This window comes from Narcine bancroftii, chromosome 5, assembly GCF_036971445.1.
Source record: "Narcine bancroftii isolate sNarBan1 chromosome 5, sNarBan1.hap1, whole genome shotgun sequence".
Taxonomy (NCBI): domain Eukaryota; kingdom Metazoa; phylum Chordata; class Chondrichthyes; order Torpediniformes; family Narcinidae; genus Narcine; species Narcine bancroftii.
In genome coordinates, this window is record NC_091473.1 from 73,956,361 (window position 1) to 73,981,599 (window position 25,239).

The 25,239-nt window shown below is 42.0% G+C and overlaps 1 protein-coding gene across 4 annotated transcripts in view; it reads right to left on the reverse strand.

Moving 5' to 3' along the window:
- The window catches only part of kcnt2a (potassium channel, subfamily T, member 2a), a 1,068,826-nt gene that overhangs the window by 117,432 nt on the left and 926,155 nt on the right, over window positions 1-25,239 (reverse strand). For all 4 annotated transcript variants that reach the window (XM_069937843.1, XM_069937844.1, XM_069937846.1 and 1 more), the window contains one exon: window positions 6,200-6,506. In XM_069937843.1, coding sequence (XP_069793944.1) covers window positions 6,200-6,506 — 307 coding nt within the window. The remainder of the gene's footprint in view (window positions 1-6,199; window positions 6,507-25,239) is intronic.

Sequence of the window (25,239 nt, forward strand, 5' to 3'; positions counted from 1 at the left end):
CTTAAATAACCTATCATTAACCCTATATTCAGCCTTCTGGTTTGTCCTTCCAAAATGCATCACCTCACACTTATCTGGATTGAACACCATCTGCCTCTTTTCTTCCCAAATTTGCATCCTGTATATCCTCTTGTAACCTTCAACAACCTTCAGCTCCATCCTCAACTATTTAAACCTTTGTGTCATCCGCAAACCTACTGACCCAGCCTTCCACCTCTTCATCCAGGTCATTTATTATTTTTTTAAAAATCACAAAGAGCAGGGATCACAGAACAGACCTTTGCAGCATTCCACTAGTCACCGATCTCCAGGCAGAATACTTTCCTCCAACTTCTGCTCTCTGCTTTCTTTCTGCAAGCCATTTTTAAAAAAAATTTATATAGCCAAGATTCCACTGATCCCATGCCTCATGACTTTCTGAATGAGTCTCTCTTGGGGGACTTTGTTAAATGCCTTGCTAAAATCCATGTAAACCACATCTACCAGCCTACCCTCATCAGTTTCTTTTGTTCTTTTGGCTTGGCTTCGCGGACGAAGATTTATGGAGGGGGTAAAAGTGAACGTCAGCTGCAGGCTCGTTTGTGGCTGACAAGTCCGATGCGGGACAGGCAGACACGGTTGCAGCGGCTGCAGGGGAAAATTGGTTGGTTGGGGTTGGGTGTTGGGTTTTTCCTACTTTGTCTTTTGTCAGTAAGGTGGGCTCTGCGGTCTTCTTCAAAGGAGGTTGCTGCCCGCCAAACTGTGAGGTGCCAAGATGCACGGTTTGAGGCGTTATCAGCCCACTGGCGGTGGTCAATGTGGCAGGCACCAAAAGATTTCTTTAGGCAGTCCTTGTACCTTTTCTTTGGTGCACCTCTGTCACGGTGGCCAGTGGAGAGCTCGCCATATAACACGATCTTGGGAAGGCGATGGTCCTCCATTCTGGAGACGTGACCCATCCAGCGCAGCTGGATCTTCAGCAGCATGGACTCGATGTTACCTCCTCAAAAAAACTCATTTAGGCTCATGAGCACAATCTTCCCTTCACAAAGCCATGCTGGCTGTCTTGAGTAGATTGTACATCTCCAAATGCTAATAGATCCTATCCTTAAGAACCCTCTCCAAAAGTTTGCACATCACTGACACAAGACTCACTGATCTATAATTCCCAGTTTTTGCCATATTAATTTTTTAAAAATAAGGGGACTACATTTGCCATTCTCCAATCCTCCAGCATCTCCCCTGCAGTCAAAAAGAATTTAAAGATCACAGCAACTGCCCCATCTATCTTCTCTCTCACTTCCCACAGCAACCTGAAATATATTGTGTTCAGCCTCAGGGACTTATCAATTTTGATGTTTAAGAAGATCCAACACTTCCTTTTACTTAATATTCACATTGTCAAGCACACAGGCCTGTTCTATTCCAACCTCCCTCTGACCAAAGTACTTTTCTCTTATGAATACTGAAACAAAGTGTTCATTTAGGACCTCCCCAACTTCCTCCATCTCCAGGCACACATTGCCTCCTTTAGTGGTCCCAACTTCATTCTCATCATCCTTCTGATTTTTAACATATGCATAGAATGTTTTGGGGTTCTCCTTAATTCTACATGCCAAGGTCTTCTCATGCCCTCCTTGAGCTCTCCTAAGTCTTTTCTTAAGCTCCTTCCTGGCTATCATATACTTCTCATGACCCCTTCCTGTTTCCTACTTCCTACATCTAATATATGCTTTTTTCTTTCTCTTGACTAATTACCTCACCTGTTTTCCACCATCTAAAAAGTTGGTAGGAAAAGGGAATTGTGGCTGACTAAACAGGTGAGGTAATTAGTCAAGAGAAAGAAAGAAGCATAAATTAGATCTAGGAAGTAGGAAACAGGAAGGGGTCATAAGAAGTATATGATACCAGATAAACTCAGCCCCACCCATCTCTCTTGCAGTAATGAGGTGCCAGTCAATATTCTGGAAATTGAAGTCACCCATTACTGCAACCTACCTGCTTATCTGGTCCTCAGTGTTCTGAGGGCTATTTGGGGGCCTATACTCCCAGCACTGAGATAGTTCATTTTCTATTTTTCACGGCCCCTCCCTCTCTATAATATCTTTGACCAGTAATGCTATTTTCTTCCTCCCCCCCCCACCACTTTCTACATCCCATCCTTTTCCTTTTAAAACACCTAAAACCTGGTACCTGCATCAGCCAATCCTACCCTTCCTCCAGCTAAGTTTCAGTAACAGCCACAACATCGTAGTTCAATGTACTGATCTATGCTCCAAACTCATCCCCTTTATTCGTAATACCCTAAGCATTTACATAGACACATTTCAAACCCTCTAATTGGCTACATTTATCTACTCCATTAACCAGAGTACTCCAAAAGCTGCATATCCATCCCTGCACAGGGAGTGCTATTTTGCAGCTTTCACAAGTGAATTGATTCTTATCATGTTATAAACTGCCTATCAGGTCCCCCCTGCCCTCAGCCTCCAACACTCCAGAAAAAAAAACAACCCAAGTTTGTCCACCACTCCTTATAGTTCATACCCACTCATCCTGCTGACATCCTGGTGAATCTCTTCCATACTCCTTTCAAATCTTCCATATCTTTCCTGAATAGAACAATTAGATGGTGGAGAGCTTTAGATTTATCAGAGTAAATATCACCAACAACCTATCCTGGTCCAACGATGTAAATAATATAGCCAAGAAAGCACACCAAAGCCTTTACTTCCTCAGATGCCTGCTGAAGAAAATTGACATGTGCCCAGTGTCCCTTACTGATTTTTATAGATACACCATAGAAAGTATCCTGTCCAGATGTATTACAACTTGATATAGGAATTTCTCTGCTCAAAACTACAAGAAACCGCAGAGTTGTAACGCAGTTCAAAAAATCATGCAAATCAGCCTGCCCTCAATCAACTATCCTCACTTTAGCCGCTTTCAGGTGCTCGGACGCAGATAATGTACTGGCAGATGCGGCTGGGGGAGTGAAGCTGGGACATTCAGGTGGCTGCGGAGAAGACACCTTTCTGTCACCTGAACGTGCCAGCTGAAGGAGAGCCATGTCTGAGCTCCTGTGGACTGTGGCCATAGCCCCACGGCTGCTTTCAGGTGCAACGGGGGATTCTCGGAGCTGGAGATTATACCTACAGGAGGAGGGTTAGGTAAGAGCTTCTTCTTCTGGCCAGGTTCTTCACTTTCAGGTGGCCACCCGACAGCTGCATTGGAGTACAATAGGTGGCTTTACAGTCAGTTATTGTGGCCACCTGAAAGCGGCTATAGTGCTGTCTTGGGAAAGCAGCTAACACATCCCACTCTGTTCACTCTCTTTTCCCTCCCACCTCCCCCCCCCCCCCCACTCCTTTCAAGTAGAAGATATGGATTTGAAAACACGTACTAACAGATTCCAGAACAGTATCTTTTTTGCTGTTATCAGACTCTTGAGTGGACCTTCCATTAATACAAGATCGTGCCTTGCACTGTTTAACTATACTTATCTCTAACACTATACTTTGCACATTTATTCTGGTGACACTGTACTCTGAAGTTATTTTATTGTAGCACTATGTTTTATACTTGCTCTACATTGAGTTTGACTTGCCTGGAAAAAAAAACAAAAAGATTTTTGCCACCTCTCAGTGCACTGGTCATTGAACAAATCAATTTGAAATATTGAAGTATCTGCCTCCACCACCTCCCAAGCATGCCTTCAGATTCCAAACATCCTTTGGGTTTAGAATTCTTATTTTAATACCCCATAAATTCTCACATATCTAAAACCAGTTTTCTCTCATCTTGGACACTTCTGCCATGGAAACAGTTCTTTTTATGATCTTCCTGATCTCTGCCACTCTTAATTTTGTACAAGTCTATCAGGACCCTTTAGCCTTTTGTGCTCTAGGGAAAATAAAAGCAGCCTATCCAATCTCACCTCATTCCAGCCAACATCCTGGTGAACTTTCTTTGGAATCACATCCTTCCTATCCTGACTGGAACCATACATAATGATCCAGCTTGCTACACAAGGTCTAATACTGTGCTAATGACAGACCTTTGAGTGCAGAAAGTCATCTCTTCAAACAATTATTCCAAAATTCTATAGATTTTAAAAGTTAAATGTTGTTCTCCTTGGTTTATGTTTAATTCTATAAGCCATAGAAACAGACTCTTCAGCCAACCTGGACCACTCCAATGCCTTCAGGTCATTGCTACATTAACCCCATTTTTCCCTCTTGCATTTGTAATTTTATACATTAATCTCATATGCAAATCTCAATCATTTTGTTGCACTTTGCAAGATAGATTAAAAAGAATAATTATAAATTAGTGTTTTGTACTTCGATTTGCTGCTGTGAGATTCTCTCCAAGCTAGTTTGATGATACCATGATGACAGTATCGAGAGATCCTCTCTGGGTGACACTCAAGACTTCATAAATTCAACACTGGAGGGAGGAAAAGTGGCAACACAGATTTCCAAGACTTTGCAGGCAAGTGTGTTTGCAGTAGATTATGGAAAGCATTCACTTGCTGTTAAATCCAACTGTTGTCTCTCACCATGATACAAAGGGTGATGGATCAGATAAACCACCAGTTAAATATCCTGCTCAATTTTTCATCCCATTGGAAATATAATTTTTCATTCATAAATAGCTTTCCATTTAATTATCTTTGAACTTTCATGATAAGATTAATTTATTGCTGGATACAATATTTTTGGCAAGTAGTGGTTCAACAGTTAGTGAAACAATGAAAAGCTGTAGGGAAACTGTCGGTCATTGTTTTCAATCATGACCCATTTTTATCCAGATTCAAAACACTGACTGACCAATTCTCTCCATGGATGCTGCCTGGCCTGCTGAGTCCCTCCAGCTTCTAGTTGTTTGATCACGATACTAGTACCTGAAGTTCTTGTGATCTCAATTCTCCTACAGCTTTAATTTTTGAATTCCTTGGTTTCTAGAGAGATTGATCAATATCAAACACAGTTTCCATATTAGGAATGAAACAAAATCTGCAGTCGGTGTGATTGCGGACAAAACACAGAAATGTTGGAGGTACTAAGCCGGTCTTGCAGTCTCCATAAGTGACTTAGGCTCATTGTCTAAGATCAGCAATGAAAAATATCCACTTGTTCATTTGCCACAAAGACCTGACTTCAACAGGAGAGGAAAATCAATCACAAGTTTGATTTGAGATCAAACCTACACAAATTGACAAATTCAAATGGAATAATGTTAGCCCACAGAAGAAGCAGCAACTCGAAGGGTGAAAGTGAAACCTTTCACCTCCAAATTATGTGGCCTTGGATTCCAAGGATGTATAAATCCCTTCAATGTTATTTACTTAATTTTTTTATTATTCACCCTTTAATGTGGATTGAAATATTAATTTTGACCAACATCCCTTCATAAGCATATTTTGCAGAATATTATAAATAAAAGGATATTATAAACTTTTGTGATGTAAACATAATAATCGAATATACAGATCACTGGTTAAGGTTCTAAAATGTTTTAGGCCTGCAATGAATTAGCAGGTTATCAAGTACCACACATGCAGAAAAACAAAAAGACAGAAATGCACATTTATAAACCAATGCAAATCAATAACATCGCAAAATATAGAAACAAAGCAAGGTGATTCAGTTCTAATGGAAAAGCAGAGATTTTCAATAGTTTCCATAAAATACTTCATTTGTTTCTGTTATCCCAATTGCAAGAAATAAAAGAATGAAGCTCCAGGAAGTAGGGGGGGGGGAAACAAAGTTGAAAGAGGAACTGCGATTAGAGTTGCCAGAAACAATTTTACATGGTAAGCCTCCATTCTCCAGAGCAGAGAATACAGAGGAGCAAGTGTATCGGGGTTGTTAAGATCATACAGATTTTGTTTTGGTGGACTGTAGAGATTCTGTTTTGATGTCCTTTGTGTTGAAATCACAGATTACTCAGACAAAAAGAAGCACCAATTAATCAAACAAGGAATTCAGAAGAAACATTGTTATCCAAAGTGTGGTTAGTAAGTGAAACTTGACATCACATTATGTCATTAAAAAAAAACAATGTTGATATGATTAAATGGGAACAAGGATTTGAATTTGTAAAAATTGCAGGAAGGACCAGATGAAGAAGAGTGATAAGGCCCATGAGATGAATTGTAACACAAGTTCTATCTTATTCAATGTAAAATAATCCAGTAGTAGCCAACAGTGCTTACCATAATCTGTTGTTGAAAGGCCTAGATGCTTCATTCGAGTCTTTACGAGTTCAGCCAACTCTTGTCTCTCCGATCTTTTGCTTAAAGTCATGCGCTGGCGATTAATCCTCTCTGTTATTTTGTTGGAGTGCTTTGGTGCTTTCCTGCTAAGTCGCCTTGCCCATTGCATGCTTTTCCTTCTTAATAAGGGATGATCTGATTGGTCACTGGATGTGGAGTTTCGGTGGTATTGGTTAGAGCGGAAGCCCATATGGTCTTTCATATCTTTTGTATCTTCCCAGTCCTCGATGCTGATGGATACTTGTGACTGAAAGAATAATCAATATTTTTAAGAATATGCATTGAACAAGGTACTGCAAAAAGTACATCACTGAACTCTGAATTTTAAATATATGTTAAAGTTCAAGCCCATTTTTCAGCTACAAAGCATGCATGAGACTGCACTTACAAAGATTTTGCAGGTCCACATCATAAATGAGGCAGACTGTTCTCGAATAGGATCTTGCCTAATTAACTTCAGTGTTTATACAACTACTTGAAGGAAGCCTCAAGACAATCAAAGGTAACAGGACAAATTCACATTTGTCCATTTGCAGCACATCATGGAAGTACCTTGTAGAGAAGTTCTGCAGAGAGAAAAAGCTGTTTCCCTTCAGGAAACAGTTTAATTTTGCGTCAAGCTGATTGGTCATAATGCAAATGATTGGGGCACACAACAACCTCATCTGATCATTCATTCATTCATTCATTTAGAGGAACTTAGGGATAGGGGATTTGTGCAGGAAAGTGTCACTAAGGTAAAATTTCAGCCATCATCTTCTTGGATGATGGACCAAAGGTATATTTCTGCTTAAATTTCTTCTGATTTTATGTCCTGCCCCTCCCGTGGCAGAATCAGCAGATGTCATATTGGCCTTATCAACCACCTTCGAACCTACAGGCTTGGAATGGAAGCAAGTCATTCTGTGGAGTGCCTCAGCAGCAAAATCGCCTGAATCTTCCAATACTGATTATTTTAACAGTACTTTTGCTACTTGGTGTAGCAGATTGATAATAGCAATTACTGGAATTCATGCTGAACTGGTTTACAATCTCATCACTAATGTTTAATCTAATGGAGTCACTTCTGGATATTGTACCTAAAAGTCCAAATAACAATAATAATCTGTTTCATGTAATGTGCCTTCAGAAAATGATGGCATCTTGTGACATTAGGTCTTAATTTAGATCTGGATTCTCGGCGACACAATTCTCCCAGAATCACAGTGCGGCTTTCGTGCAAACAGAGGAACTACTGACATGGTCTTTGCCCTCAGACAGCTCCAAGAAAAGTGCAGAGAACAAAACAAAGGACTCTACATCACCTTTGTTGACCTCACCAAAGCTTTTGACACCGTGAGCAGGAAAGGGCTTTGGCAAATACTAGAGCGCATCGGATGCCCCCCAAAGTTCCTCAACATGATTATCCAACTGCACGAAAACCAACAAGGTCGGGTCAGATACAGCAATGAGCTCTCTGAACCCTTCTCCATTAACAATGGCGTGAAGCAAGGCTGTGTTCTCGCACCAACCCTCTTTTCAATCTTCTTCAGCATGATGCTGAACCAAGCCATGAAAGACCTCAACAATGAAGACGCTGTTTACATCCGGTACCGCACGGATGGCAGTCTCTTCAATCTGAGGCGCCTGCAAGCTCACACCAAGACACAAGAGAAACTTGTCCGTGAACTACTCTTTGCAGATGATGCCGCTTTAGTTGCCCATTCAGAGCCAGCTCTTCAGCACTTGACGTCCTGTTTTGCAGAAACTGCCAAAATGTTTGGCCTGGAAGACAGCCTGAAGAAAACTGAGGTCCTCCATCAGCCAGCTCCCCACCATGACTACCAGCCCCCCCACATCTCCATCGGGCACACAAAACTCAAAACGGTCAACCAGTTTACCTATCTCGGCTGCACCATTTCATCAAATGCAAGGATCGACAACGAGATAGACAACAGACTCGCCAAGGCAAATAGCGCCTTTGGAAGACTACACAAAAGAGTCTGGAAAAACAACCAACTGAAAAACCTCACAAAGATAAGCGTATACAGAGCCGTTGTCATACCCACACTCCTGTTCGGCTCCGAATCATGGGTCCTCCACCGGCATCACCTACGGCTCCTAGAACGCTTCCACCAGCATTGTCTCCGCTCCATCCTCAACATTCATTGGAGCGCTTTCATCCCTAACGTTGAAGTACTCGAGATGGCAGAGGTCGACAGCATCGAGTCCACGCTGCTGAAGATCCAGCTGCGCTGGGTGGGTCACGTCTCCAGAATGGAGGACCATCACCTCCCCAAGATCGTGTTATATGGCGAGCTCTCCACTGGCCACCGTGACAGAGGTGCACCAAAGAAAAGGTACAAGGACTGCCTAAATAAATCTCTTGGTGCCTGCCACATTGACCACCACCAGTGGGCTGATATCGCCTCAAACCGTGCATCTTGGCGCCTCACAGTTTGGCGGGCAGCAACCTCCTTTGAAGAAGACCGCAGAGCCCACCTCACTGACAAAAGGCAAAGGAGGAAAAACCCAACACCCAACCCCAACCAACCAATTTTCCCCTGCAACCGCTGCAACCGTGTCTGCCTGTCCCGCATCGGACTTGTCAGCCACCAACGAGCCTGCAGCTGACGTGGACATTTTACCCCCTCCATAAATCTTCATCCGCGAAGCCAAGCCAAAGAGATCTGGATTAAAATAAACAATGTTTTAAATTTGTTTGACAATAAATGTCTTTTGAACACATATTCAATGGCCAGCTTCTATGCAATGTCATATTTGATCTATTTCCTGGTAACATTTAAAAATTGATGACAAGATATTATAAGTGAAGGCTCACATTTATTTTCCATTCTTTATCACATGTGGATAACTTAATTTTTACCAAGATCTTCATAGTTTGACTCATTATAATATTTTTATCATTGATAGAATGAAATTTATCACTTCCATATTTTCAATTAAAAGTTAATGTTCAAAAACAATTAAAATAATTTTGCACTGTGTAATTATGGTAAAGTTTCCATTATTGTCAAATCATACTACATTTAGACTGTAGCTTTTAGATGGCAGAGACCGACAGCATCGAATCCACGCTGCTGAAGATCCAACTGTGCTGGGTAGGTCACGTCTCCAGAATGGAGGACCATTGCCTTCCCAAGATCGTGTTATATGGCGAGCTCTCCACTGGCCACCGAGACAGAGGTGCACCAAAGAAGAGGTACAAGGACTGCCTAAAGAAATCTCTTGGTGCCTGCCACATTGACCACCGCCAGTGGGCTGATATTGCCTCAAATCGTGCAACTTGGCGCCTCACAGTTCGGCGGGCAGCAACCTCCTTTGAAGAAGACCGCAGAGCCCACCTCACTGACAAATGACAAAGGAGGAAAAACCCGACACCCAACCCCAACCAACCAATTTCCCCTTGCAACCGCTGCAACCGTGTCTACCTGTCCCGCACCGGACTTGTCAGCCACAAACGAGCCTGCAGCTGACGTGGACATTACCCCTCCATAAATCTTCGTCCACAAAGCCAAGCCAAAGAGACTGTAGCATACATGAAATTCTTTCAATTTTGTCTACTGTAAGGTAGACAGAGCATCAGCACTTTATCCAGCACCTGGATTCCTAGGTGGTCTCTCCTCAAAGTACTGACCAGGCCTGAGCCTGCTTAGCTTCTGAGATCAATCAATTTCAAGTGCATTCAGCTATATTTCAATAATTCTCTAAATGTATGACCAGTGCAATTTTAGTACCACAACTGTTCAAAAAATATTTATTCCTCTACCTTTTAAATGAAAGTGGAGCTGGGATCAAATTTAATTTGATTTGCCATTAAATGCTAAAAAAAAAGCAATTTGCAGTAACATTTTGAAATCAAAGTATTTTGCAACATTTATAAAGGTGAAAAATCTCAAATGTCTTGTTAATAAAGATCTGTTCCTCCATAATCCTGCCTGTGCTGCACCACACCAGAGTAAAGGCTCATGGCAAGACCCTAGAAAACATGGAAACTGCTTCCATAACTCAGGAACCACCACTTCACAAAGACAGACATTGATGCCTAAAAATACACAAGCAATGATTTTGAGGAAAAGGATATTTGAAGATTATGACCTTAAACTTGACACTAAGCTCATGGTCTTTTTGGGCAACAGTTATCCTTTATCGACAAGTATCTCTGACCTGTATTACCTAGAGCCAAGCATCTCAAGTCATCTGTAAAATATGACAAATGTAGTCTGTATAAAATTCTTCAAATTCACAACAAATGTCAATGTCCTCTCCAGGCCAACATTAGGACATTAGTCTTACTTGGCTATACTGGGCAGATGATGCTACTGAACACCAGATTCCCAAAACAGCCACTTTATGTCACATCCTGGTATGGTGAATGTTGACGGCTGTGCTTGGCTTCAGCACTGTTTAAATTGAAGCAGAACATGCACATCTGTGATTGGTTGGAGTCTGATGTCACAGATAGAACTAGCAGCCAATAAAAAGGGATGCTTAAATGGAGCAGCCAGTATGGAGCTGCCAAGTGTAGGAGTGGCTTTGACAAACAGAGGCTGAGGGTATGCTACAGGTCAGTTAAGATCTTTTCATAGTAACACAGAGTAGGTGATGGAGATGGCAGCTAGGTCAGCGATGCACTCCATTTGTAGGTGTTGCTGAGGACTAAACCTGCTTGAAGTTCATTCAGCAGCAGCTCATGACAAAAGGATGTTAGGAAACTGGACCTGGATGAACTCAAGATTATTCAGGAGGTAGAGGTGGTGATAGAAGCTTTTAGGAGATAGTCATACCCAAGAGGCAGGCAACTGGGTGACTGTGAGGGGAGAGGAATAGGCAGTTAGTGGACAGCACTCCTGTGGTCATTCTCCTCAACTATATGTATACTGTTTTGAATACTGCTGGGAGGGATGATCTGCCAAGGGTAAGTGGTAGTGGTCAGGTCACTAGCAGCTAGATGTTGTGGTTCATGATGATACCAAATGACATACATAAGAAAATGGATGAGGTCCTGAAGTTTAAAGTTCAAATTTATTGTCAGTACATATCATCACCTACAACCCTGGGATACTTTGTTCTGGAGATCAGGCAGAATTTCTACTTATCAGTAACTGAAAACTGTATTCAAGAAAAAAAAAGCTATCTGTACAAATGAGATATGCAAAGGAAGAAAGGCAAACAAACTGGGAAATACAGAAACAAATAAACATTCAGTAATAAATAGGTGCAAGGTAAGGGTCTTTAAATGAGAGTTTGTTTTGGAATCTGATGGTGGAGGGGTACTATAGTAGGCACCTTCTATCTTGGAAGACAATGATAGCGGCATGGATAATCAGTTGGCTTTAGAGCAGCATCTGTTATGGCTCATCAGGCCCACTCTGGCATGACAGTCTCTGCCACACTTGCCATAGATGAAGTCGGAACAATGGATTGTAGTCAACTGGTTCTGTCTTTGCTTCCTGGGTACTCTTGTCTCCCAGCTGGCATTCCCACTTTTCCTCACTGCTCTTTACGCTCTTTCTGACAGCATTCTCCAGATGTCATGGTCATCCTAGTTGAGCACATTGATGTGAGAGAGTTTCAGATCATGCTTGCAGACATCTTTTAACCACACCTACGGCTGGCCAGTAGGTTGAGATCCTTCTGCCAGACATCTGTATATCAGGTCATTTGGGATGCGACTATCCTCCATTCAGAATACATGGCCAAGCCATCGAAGTAATCTCTGACTTAGGAGGTACATGCTGAGAGAACTGGCTTTATCCAGAACTTTGTTGTTGGGGAGTCTGTCCTGCCAGGATATGTCAAAGGCATCAGTGATGGAAGCTCTCAAGTTGGTTCTCCTACCTGGCATACATTGTCCATGATTTTCTGCCATAAAGCAGGGTGCTGAGGACATGCCGGGCTTAGTGTTCACTGTGAGATGTTTATTGCTCCACTCTCCTTTGCTTAATTTGGACATCAGTGGCAGCCTTAGCAATGGACTTGTTGATTTCAGCATCAAGTGAAAGATTGCTGGTGATGGTGGAGCCCAGGTATGTGAAGCTGTCAGTGACGTCAAGTTCTCATCTCAAATGCGGATTGTTGGCGGGGTCGCAACATCTTGCCCAATCATGTTGGTCTCTTTGATGCTGATTGTCAGCCCAAACTCCTGGCAGGCATTGGCTAAGTTGTCTATCAGCTTCTGTGACTGTCCTTCTTATGGGAGGTCAGTGCTGCTTAAACAACAGAAAACAACAGCTCTCAGCTCTGCCCATCAGGTGTTACTTTCAGATGGACCAGGTTAAAGAGTTTTCCATCGCTTCATGTGTGCAGATGTACTCCATCCATGGATCCAAAAATGTACACGACAGCAGGAGGGAGAAGATGCCAAATAGTGTTGGCACTAGGACACACCCATAAGTCACTCCACTTAGAACCTTAAATGGTTCAGAGGTGGATCCATTGAAGCTAACTGAGCCTTGCATGCTGTTGTGGAAGGAAGTGATAATGCTGAGCAGCTTTGGAGGGCAGCCAATCTTCCCAAGCAGCTGGAACAGTCCACACCTGCTCAAAGTTGAAAGCCTTGGTGAGGTCCATGAAGGCAATGTGCAGGGGCATCTGCTGTTCCCAGCATTTCTCTTGGAGTTGGGGGACTACAAAGATCACATCAACTGAGGATCTCTTCACCCTGAAGCCACATTGTGATTTGGGGGTAGATACAATCAGTGAAGATTTGCAATCAGGTTAGAACCACTTGGGCAAAGACTGCACCAGAAACTGATGGTACAAGTCTTGTGCAACCTGTTCAAGTTCAATTTATCTATCATGTAATTGTGCAAGTACGTGATGAAATAACGTTCTCCTTTCATCAGTATAAAGCACTGCAAACATACATGTGCACAGTATGCATATACAAATATTAAAATAAGTAAATATTATGAAATAAATAAGTCATGTAAGTTTGTATGAGCAGTTCAGTCATTCAGCAGTCTCACTGCCCGTGGGAAGAAATGGTTTTCTCAACCTGGTGGTTCTAGCTCAGATACATCTGTATCTCTTTCCCGATGGAAGTAGCTGGAAGATGCCATGTGAGGGAGGTAGAGGTCCTCACAGATTTTGTAAGCCCTCTTTAGACAACTATTCTGATCGATCATGTTGATGGCAGGGGGTGTGGAAGGGAGACCAGTTATCCTCTCTGACTCTCTTATGATCCTGTGAATTAGCCTCCAAACTGACAGTCTATAGCAATCGTATCACACTGTAATGCAGCCAGCTAGGATGTTCTCAGTGAGAACAGAGCATGTAGTTGGTGGTGTGAATTATTGTGGATCTTCTCAATGGTGGGTAGAGTTTTACCTGTGATGTACTGGGCTGTGTTCACCAACTTTTGCAGAACTTTCCATTCTGAGGTATTGGTGCACTCTTACCAAGTCGTGATGCAGCCAATCAGCACACTTTCCACCACACATCCGTAGAAGTTTTCCAAGGCTTCTGATGCCATACTGCCTGACTGTAAACTCTTGAGGAAGGTAATGATGTGCTTTTTCCACAATGGTGTTAGTACAATGGGTCCAGGAAAGGTCATTTTAGATAAGGACTCCTAGAAATTTAAATTTGCTCACCCTCTCCACCTCTAATCCCCAAATGATCACTGGATTGTACAGCTCTAGTTTTCCCTTCTTGAAATCAACAATTAGCTCCTTAGTTGTGGTGACACTGAGTGTGAGGTTGTAGTTAGTAACTATTCAGGCAAGTTGTCAGTTTCCCTCCTGTATGCTGTCTCATTGCCCTTTTTTGTACAGCCAACTACTGTGGTATTGTTGGCAAATTTGTAGATCATGCTGCTGTACCAAGCCACTGTCACAGGTGTAAACCAAGCAGACCAGCAGGCTAAGTACACAATACTGAGGTGCTCTGGTGCCGATGGAGATGTTCTTGCAAATCTGCACTGATTGGGATCTGGAGGTGATGAAATCCAGGATCCAATTACACAGTGGGTATTGAGGCCTAGGTTTTGGGGTTTACTGATCAGTTTTGAGGAGATGATGTTGAATGATGAACTGTTGCCAGTAAAGATTATCTAATGTATGCAGGCCTCAGACTCCAAATGTCAACAATACATCTTTACCTTCTATGGACGCTGTAAGACCGGCCGAGATCCTCCAGCACTTTTGTGTGTTTTTACTAAAATCACAGTATCTACAGACTTCTGTGTTTCACTCCATCCTATTAAATATGCCTTTGCTGTTTGGATGTTCCAGGATTTTGTGTAGAGCCAGTGAGTTGGAATCTGCCATGGACCTGTTGCTATGGTAGAAAAATGTTGTCCCTCAGACAGCACCTGAGCTACTTCAACACCAGCCTTTAAAAACACTATGAATGTCAGTGCTGCTGGTCAGTAGTCATTTAAGCAGGTTACCACACTCTTCTTGCTTACTGGTACACTACAGTAAGAGGGAAGGTAGGGAGTTTGGAATGAAGCTAAAAAGCAGAACCTCATGGGTGTTAATCTCTGGATGGAGGACAAGAAAAAGGAAGAGCATACTTATGCATGCATGGCTGAAGAGTTGGTGCATGGGGGAGGGGTTTAGATTTGTGGGTCATTGAGATCTGTTCTGGGGAAGGTATGACCTATACAAAATACCTGATGCACCTGAACAGTAGTGGGACCAATATACTGCAACACAACTTTGCCAGAGCTGTTGGGGATGTTTTAAATCAGTTGGCTGGGGTGATGGGATTCAAAATGAGAAGCCAGAAGATACACAAGTAGTTTTACTGTGCAGCAATATTGTGAAGACAGATAGGCAGTCAATAGGACAAAATTGCAAGCATAAGATTAAGAATTCATCTTGAGTTACTTTGGAATCAAAAGCATGAAAAATTGTATTTAAGTGCCTGCACTACAACAAATAATGTTGATGATCTGGATGTTGGCGGGTATGACATTGTGGCCATCACCAAGTTATGGCTGAAAGAATACCATAGCTGGGAACTAAATATCCATGGATACAGTGTATTAGGACAGGAAGGTAGGTGAGGTGGTTTTGCTGGTGAAAATTCTAATTAAATCTTTGAAGAGAGGAGACAACAGATCAGAAGATCTAGAATCCATCTAGGTAGAATTAAGGAAATGTAAGGGTAAAAATACATTGATGGAACAGGTACACAATCCTTTATCTGGAACCCTTGGGGGACAGTGTATTCTGAATTTTTGATTTTTACAGATTTCAGAAAGCCAGATTTAAGCCCACTCGAATTGTGCTGCCGTATCCACCCCCACCCCCTTCCAATTGCGCTGTCAGTTCCCCCCATCCGACTCGTGCTGCTGGTCACCCCTCGCCCGCCCGACTCACGCTGTTGGTCACCCTTCGCCACTTTCCAGATTTTGGAGCTTTTTATAGGATTGTATATCTGTATTTGTATACTTGTACAGGCCTCCAAACTGTAGCTAGGATATGGCATGCAAAATACAGAGGAAGATAGAGAAGGCATGCACAGAGGGCAATGTCACAATAGTCATGGGGTTTTCAATATGCAAGTTGATTGGGAAAACCAGGTTGGTGCTGCATTCTAAAAAAAGGCTTTTATCAAATGTTTTCAGAATGGCTTAGCACAGCTTATAGCTGAACCGACTAGAGAAATAGCAAGTTTGGATTGGGTATTGTGTAATGAACCAGAGTCAAAAAGAGAGAAGACGGTAAAGGAACCCTTAGGAGGCAGTGACATTTAAGCGGAAGAAACTAAAATCAGATGTGTCAGTATACCAGTGGAAGAAAGGAGACTAGAGGCACTGGCAAAAGTTAATTGGAGAGGCACACTAGCAGGGAGGAAGGGAGAGGAGCAATGGCTAGAAAAAGTAAGGAAGATGCAGGTATATTCCAGAAGAAATATTTGAATGGAAAAATGACATGAGTGTGAGTGTCAGGAGATGTCAGTAAAAGCAAAAGAAAGGTCATACAGGGAAGCAAAAATTAGTGGGAAGCTAAAGGATTGGGAAGCTTTTAAAAGCACACCAAAGACAACTAAGACACAAGGATAGAAAAAATGAATTTTGAAGGAAATATTAAAAAGATACAAGTTTTTATTAAAAAAGTTATATAAAGTATTTAAGAAGGTGAGAGAATATAGAGGGCCGATAGAAAGTGACACTAGAGAAATTGTAATGGGAGACAAGGAGATGGGAGAGGAACTGAATAGTATTTCACATCAGTCTTTACTATGGAAGATATTTGCAGAATTTCAAGGGCATCAGGAAAGAGTGGCAATGTAGTCACTATTACCAGAGTGAGGATGCTGGGGAAGTTAGGGTAGATAAGATGGAATGCAGTTCAGGTAATCTGGGGCTTTGTGTAGTGCCAGTGATATGGTACAGTAAGTGACCCCAGCAGATTCACAAGTATTGCTTCTTTTGGAAGGACCGTTTGGGAGCCTGAATGGTGGTGAGGGAGGAAGTGTCAGTGCAGGAGCAGCACTTCCTGCAGTCAAACAGGTAGGTGTCAAGGGGTCTTTATTAATACCTACATTGGAGACACTGTACAGAATACAAAATACTCTGGATGACTTGCTGAGTTTCTCCAGCATTTTTGTGTAAACTACAATCAGTGACTGCAGATTTTCTCATTTAACTTCACAAGAATGTTACTGGGACTAATTGGCTTGATTATAAGTCAAATAAGATGGTACCTTTCTCTCTGGAATGCAAGAGGCTGGGGGTCTGTAATGGAGAAGCAACATTCACCACCGAGTGGCGCTGCTGTGCTCTTGTTCGATGGACACACTACCTGCCAATCAAGGTCAAAGACTCACCCCAAGCCATCAAGGTGACCCTTACAATTGGCCCAGGTGAATCACCCCAGTTCACCCCTGCTGAGCCCCTGCAGTTGGCTTTAAGCCATTAGTCACAGCAACCAATGGGGCCCACACTGACCCTTACGAATGGCCACCCAGCTTTGTCCCCAGAACTATAAAGGACCATGTGCCCCTTTGATCTGCCTCTTTGGACTCCTTGTGGCAGGTAAGTATCACCTTCTGTACTGGGTTGGGGTGAGTCTCGAGGCTAGATAGCAGAGACGTGTCCGTACCGGTCAAGGGGTGGGGGCACATAATATCATCTTGATCTGATTGTTGAGTGTCTATGCTTTTGTAACTTCCCCAGTTTCTGTCGATTACCCCTCATCATCCGAAAGTGTATATTTGCCTCCCCCTGCGTATAGTGTATATGTAGAAGTTTGCTTTACATAGCGACCTTGTTGTTTCAATTCCATCCTTAAAATAAACGTGGCTTTGTACCTGCACTTTGGTCTGGTTCTTAACCTGTGGGACCCACACAAACCCAAACAACATAGTCCTTGCAAAGGTTTATAAAATAATGAAAAAAAATCACATGCAAGGCAAATGTTCATAGTCTTTTTACCCATTTAGGGAAGTGGAAACCTAGAGGGAGATTTAGGTTGTGAGGGAAAATATTTAAAAGGGACCATTGAGTGTGGTGGGAACATTGAATGAGCTGCCAGAGTAAGTGGTAAAGATGGGTATAACAGCAATGTTTAAAAGATATTTCGACAACTATGGATAGAGCAGGTTAAGAAGGACATGTATCAAATTAAAGCAAATGGTACTGGCTTGGTACAGTCCATAAATTGGTCAGCATGGACAAGTTGGGCCAAAGAGCCCATTTCTGTGTTTTAACACTGTGGCTCAACTCCATTAATTTTGTCCAAGTGAATTCATATCGTTTATTTTTAAACTTTGTAATAAAATAACCAGCAAGAGAAAAAAACAATCTTGTAATTCCATTATATATTATGAATCCAATATATCTACTGTATATTTTACTGTACAAGACAACCCTCAAAGCACACCAAAAACATGCCAAAAACAAGGGTTGTCTTATAGGCCAGATCAAAAACATGCCCTTAAAATTCTACTCAAAATACCGCTTGACTGGTTCCATGAACAACTCAGACCCCACACTACAACAAATTTTTAAGCTATCAGTATATTAGAAATTCTTTTGTAAAAAAATTCCAAAACCCTTCAAAATCACTATCACCTGAGGCAAATAACGCAAGCACATCTGCAGTATCACTGTTTACACTGAGATATGGGTTTGAATCTGATGAAAACTGTTAACTTAATAGAAGATAGGAGCAGGAGTAGGTCATTCGACTATTCGAGGCTGCTCCGCCATTCAACGAGATCATGGCTGATCTTAAAGTTCAGTACCCCATCCCCGCCTTCTCTCCGTAACCTTTAATACTCTTATACTGAAGAAATAGATCTAATTCCCTCTTAAATATATTTAATGAACCTGCCTCTACTGCCGTCTGTGGCAATGAATTCCAGATTCACCACCCTCTGGGTATAGAAATTCCTCCTCATCTCGGTCCTAAATGGTTTGCCTATTATCCTCAAACCATGGCCCCGGGTTCTGGATTTTCCCATCATTGGAAACATCCCATCTGCATCCATTCTGTCCAGTCCTGCCAGAATTTTATATGTCTCTATGAGATCCCCTCTCAATCTTCTAAACTCCAGCGAGTACATGATCATGATCTTTTGATAGTTTGAGCAACTTTTTTTGTCATGTTATCAGATTTTTTATGTTCATGAAAATCTTTAAAATCTGTAAATCTTTAAAATCAGTGCATATGCTCCAATTTTATTTCTTATGACTATGTAGCAATTTTGCCTCTTTTCAAAGGCTTCTTCTGGTGTATTCTCTGCCAAGAATGCACCTGCAGATGCAGAAGCAGAAGCGGCCCTTTGAATTGCCATTCAGGTGGCAGCGATAAAAGCACAGCGCTGGCCACCTGAAGGGACAGCTGCACCAGATGCACCTCTGAGCACACTCCGTCTCCTGTCCCTTCGACCTGTCAGGTTTGGCTGTCAGAGCTGGGACAGTTGGCACAGGCTATCAGCACGGTATGTCCCGACACTGAAACCGCTGCCCCGCTTTCCCAACAACCCAACACGAGCCCCCACACCCATCCCCACAATAGCCCGACATGAGCCCCCACAGCCATCTCCCTAACAGCCTGACACAAGCCTCACACATTGGGGCAACCAACGTGGCCTGCCAGCGTCGAGATGCCTCACACAGCACTTCCCCACACCGACAGCCCACGCCGGCCGTCCAACAGCGAGGGACCCACGCCGGGCCAATGGGAGAGCTGGGCAGCAGTATGGGGATGTCCCCGCACTGTCAGCCCATGCCGGCTGCCCTTGCTCTGATGTCCCACGCAGGGGCAGCTGGGAGGGGAGCTGTTAGGCACTTGCCAGCTGACTGTCATCCCCTTAGCAGCCGCTTTCAGACAGCTGTATTCATGTGCAGGGGGTGACCTCATTACTCCGGCAATTATCCCTCCCAGAGGAGGGTTATAAAGTTTGTCTCACAGGCCCCTCCTGCACTTTCAAGCTGCCTCCCAACAGCCGCATATTGGCATAATATGCGGCTTTACAGTCGGGGATTTTGGCCACCTGAAAGTGCCCCAAGTTCCCATTCTGCAATGCAATTTTCCAACTCTGGCCAACAAATGATTCCTCTTCTTATCGAAGATTGTTTCATTGGTATTTTTCTTTTAAAAATCTTCGATCTTTCTCCACTCTCGTACCATCTTCTCAGTTATGTCAAAAACCCTTGCAGCAGCAGTTGTTAGATTTCCTTGGCCACTTCAACGACTTAACATAAAGCTTGCTTCATACTTCATTTTGCTGGAGGCTCCATGATAACACCCACCTTCAGGCCATGCCCAGCAGCTCAGTCAAGACATGTATTTTTTTTGCGGGGGGGGGGGGTCATCTTATACATCCACTATGTCAAAACCATGAAATTCAGGCTGAAATTGGGGACCCATCTTATACATTGAAATATGTCCAGAAATTCTGAATTAAAACAAGTTCAGAAAAAAAAATCTTAGTTAATGGAAACATGAAAATGAAGTAAGATTACTTCTGAATGCATAGTTGCTTCAAAAGTCATTTAAAGAACAGGCAGATTATATTTTATGACACTTTGATATTCAAAGCATTTGGAATTTAATACAATTTAAAATTGGTTCAAATGTTTATATCTTTCACTTTTGGTTCAAAAGAAACCTATGAGACACGCGGAGTTCAGAATCTGCGGGAAGACATCCTGGCACATTCAAATGGATACAAATGGCTTGGTTGGAGGAGTCAAAGGCTGAGAATTTTTCATATTGGAGTTCTGTATATGTATATACATAAACAAATCAGATGAGAGCATGCATGGTGTGATTAATAAGTTTGCAGGTGACATCAAAATTTATGTCAAAAATAGTGAAAATGGCAATGCTGCCTGAGCAAATTCAGGGGAGTGAGAAGTAGAGATGCAGCACTATTCCACAGGGTCCTACAGGGTTCTATTATGCCAACATACCTATATAGGCTTTGAATGGGCTGTTAGTGCTTTTTTTTAAAAAGCATCTGAAAAAAAGGGTTTCTGCCGTGTGTGGCACACGGGGGCGCTCCGGCTCCGTCTGTGCGGAATCGACATATAATTAAAAAAAAGGCATCTGAAACAGAGCTGTGCCCAACATGACTTGCAGCAGACCAAAGGAGTTGCAGGCTCCAGGGATCAGCCACTAGTGTAAGGCAGTAGAATGGGAGAACATTTCCTTGGCAACCTCCTCCTCCTTCCCCACCCCAACCAAGCATCTACCCCTACAGGGTAGATGACCATAGCTGTGGATCTGCTGAAGGATTTGTTACTCATATCAATGGATCAAACAGAAGGCCATGCAACTGCAGAAGTGGCTGGTGCACGGGAAGCAAATCCATGGATGCTCAGTATTTCTGAACAGACTTGTGTGCTTCCCTTTTGTTGGAGTGCCTCTTTGCATCCCTTTTAAGGCATGCAAAAGTTGATGAATGGCAGATGGAATTTAGCTCAAAAATGTGAAGTCATGTGTTTTAGGAAATTTAACTGGAGTAGGACAGACATGCTGAATGATGAGGCAATGGGGAGTTTTGTTGAATAGAGAGACTAAGAGGTACACACTTTAATTAATGTCAATATTTTAAGACCAGTTAAATATGGTTGAAATAACCTTTCATCTTATTTTTAAATAATTTTTTAAATTGATAGAAATATTTTTTATATATCTGATCATCATAGAGGGGTTGGAAGAACATTAAAATCCATTGACAAATTGCTGCCTATGCAATGCTCTCCATCATGGGAGCATTGCAGTAGTGAAGCCTCATGAACTCTTATGGACACAAAGGGTCAAATATGCTCAGAATAGGTGTGGAAAGTATACTTGAGGCTTTAATTGATCCAGTCCCATGACAGTTTTAACAATGTAAAACACCATAATCTATTTTAAACCCTGGTCGATTGCCTGACCACTGGCAATAAATCACAAGCCAGTTTAGACTGAATTGTATTGAAAAAAAGTAAGTCAACAATATTATTTAAATTATTAAGGACTTAAAATACAAGAGACACAGAAGTCTGCATACAAACTACCATCCTTCCCAACACTTCAATAAATGCAAACAAATAAAGTACAATGGACCTTTTCATGTATGGTACAGCCTATGATCTTCTTTCCTCCCTCTGTGCTTTAATCTCCCCATGTTTCCTTCTAAACTGGCTCTATCTCGTAGAGAATCACGTTAATCATTAAATTAGTAACATCCACCATCTTAGGTATTCGATGACAGAACATCAAGACAAGATAAGTTGCTCATTTCCCTCCTCTGCAAATACACTTAGTTTTCAGGCAGTTGACTCTAAAAGCTCACCGGGGACTTTACAGGTGTAGCCATCAAAGATCATAAGAGCATAAGAGGAGCACCTGCCCCATCAAACCTGCTCTGCCATTGAATAAGATCATGGTTGATCTGCCTTTTCCCTTAACTCCCCTTAATGTTTAATTAAATGCATTCATGAGGATGCTCTTTATTGACTGCAGTTTGGCATTTTACACCTTCATGCCCTCAAAACTATCAGCAAACTTGAAGATTTGGGACTCAACTGTATAATTGGATCATGGATTTCCTCATCTCAAGACAACAATCAGTGAGGATTGGTTTGAACACTTGTTCATGACAATACATTCTCTTTCTGAACATCTCCTCCACAATCTCCATCAGTATTGGATCACCTCAAGGCTGCATTCTTAGCATACTGCTCTATTCACTTTACACCTTGGACTGTATGGCTTGGGTCAACAATAACACCATCTACTAATTTGCTGATAATACCACAGCAGTGGTTTGTACAATGAAAGGCAATGAGTCAACATACAGAGAATAAAAACTTGGCTGAACAGTACAGCAACGACCTTGCACTCAATGCCACCAAAACTAAGGAGCAGATTGATTTTCCTTTCCTGAAGTCAGAGATATACAATCCAGTGATCATTGGAGGGTCAGGGGTGGAAAAGGAGAGCAAATTTAAGATCACATGATCATGGAACAGAAGCCAATCATTTGGGCCAAAGTCTAATCCATAAATCCACCCTGAGTTAAACTGTTCTCACTTCTAATTCCAATTTCCTGCCTCCCCCCCTCCCCCCCCCCCCCCATAATCCCTTGATACCTTGATTAATTAGATAACTCCCACAATGATTAGGATTCCACAACTGTATGTGGCAACAAATCCATGACCCTTTGGCTCAAGAGATTTCTCTTCATCTCAGTTTTAAATGGGTACTTCCTCATTCTTGTCCTGGATTCACCCACCAAGGGAAACATCCTATTCACACCTACCCTGTCCAATCCTTTCAGGAATTGAAATGTTTCTATGAAATCGCCGCTCATTCTATATTCAATGCATATAGTTCAAGAGCCTCTTAACATTCCTCATATGTTAGACCTTTCATTCCAGGAACCATCTTGGTAAATCTTCTCTGTACTCTCTCCAACATTACATCCTTTCTAAGTAAAGGGCTCTAAATGGCACACAGTACTCCAAATGAGGTCTCATCAGTGCCCCATAGAATTTTCAAAACTTCTTCCGTCTTATACAGTATTCCTCAAAATGAATGCCAATATAATATTAATTATTTAAAAAACTGCCAATCTAACCTGGTAGTCAACTTGTAGGTTATGCTGCATGAGGACCCTCTAGTCCTTTTGCACTTCCAAATTGAATTTTCTCCCCATCCAAACAACAATTTGCATTTTTATTTCCTCTTCCAAAATGTACCACCATACATTCTTCAACATTGTATTTCATTTGCCATTTCTTTGCCCACTCTGCCAAGCTGTTCAAGTCTCTCTGTAACCTTTCAGTTTCTTCAACACTTCCTACTTCACCACCTATCTTGAGCCACATAAACCATTCAATCCATAATTTAAATCAATATACAAAAAGCAGCCCCAACAGCAACAAACCAGAACACGATCCCCACGAGTAACGGGCAACAAACCAGAACAGATTCCCCACTAGTAATGGGCAACAAACCAGAACACGATCCCCACCAGTAACGGGCAACCAACCAGAACACGATCCCCACCAGTATCGGGCAACAAACCAGAACACAATCCCCACTAATAACGGGGAACAAACTAGAACACAATCCCCACTAGTAACGGGCAACAAACCAGAACATGATCCCTTTATTCCCACCCTGTTTCTTGCCTATTAGTCATTATTCCACCCAATCTAATATCTTTCCTGTAATTCTATGGGCTCTCATCTCGTTAAGCAGCCCCTTATCAAAGGCCTTTTAAAAATCCAAATACACAACATCTAGAGCCTTTAACTGAGACTGCCTCAAAGAATTCCCTTCATAAACCCATGTTGGCTCAGACCCATCATGCTACGCACCTCTAGGTATTTCATAACCCCAGCTTTGAGGATTGACTCCAGTAACTTCCCAACAACTGACATCAGACTAATAAGCCTATGATTTCCTTTCTTCTGCCTCCCTCCTTAAACAGCAGAACTACATTTGCAACTTTCAAATCCTCTGCAACCATGCCAGAGTATTGATTTCTGGAAAATCAATTCCAATGCCTCCACAATCTCCAAAACCACCTCCTTCAGAACCCATGGGTCCGAGAGACTTGTGTATTTTTAGCCCATTCAACTTATTAAACACTATCTCTCTTGTAACACTGACTGTATTAACTTCTATTCCCCAAGACCTCTGACTATCAGGGATATTGCTATTGTCTTCCTTAGTGAAGACTAATGGAAGATACTCATTTAGTTCCTCTGTCATCTCTGTTATCCATTATAATTTTTCCAACATTATTTTACAATCAGTCCAATATTTACCCATGATTCTCTTATTTATATACATTTTAAAAAACTCCCTATTATGTTATTTTTCAACTTCCTTTCATAATTCATCTTTTCTTTCCTAATGACTTTGTCTGTTTTTATAAAATTCCCAGTCTTGTTTTTCCACTAATTTTTGTTTCCTTGCATGCTCTCCCTTTTGCTTTTATTTTAGCCTTAATCTCTTGTTAACCACATTTGTGCCATTTTTCCATGATTTTTTTTCTTGGAATATATCTATCCTGCAGTAATTCTTGTAGAAATTTTCCCCTCCCTGCCCCCCCCACCCTTTTCCTGACAATGGGCCAGTTCCTCTCATACTACTGTAATTTACTTTGTTCCACTGAAATATTGACATATGATATCAGCTTATCATTTTCAAATTTGAAACTGAACTCAATCATGTTATGATCACTACTTCCAAAAGGTTCAATTTCCTTCATTCCCTGATCACCTCAAGTTCATTACACATCACCCAATCCAAAACCACTGATCCCCTGGTAGGATCTTGGGCAAACTGCTCCAAAAAGCCATCCCTTAGACCAGTGGTTCCCAACCGTTTTCTTTCCATTCACATACCACTTTAAGTATTCCCTATCCCATAGGTGCTCTGTGATTAATAAGGGATTGCTTAAGGTGGTATGTAGGTGGAAAGAAAAAGGTTGAAAACCACTGTTTTAATTGTACCTAATTGACTCATTATGTGCACGGTTTCATATCTCCAAAGGAAATGGACCAATGA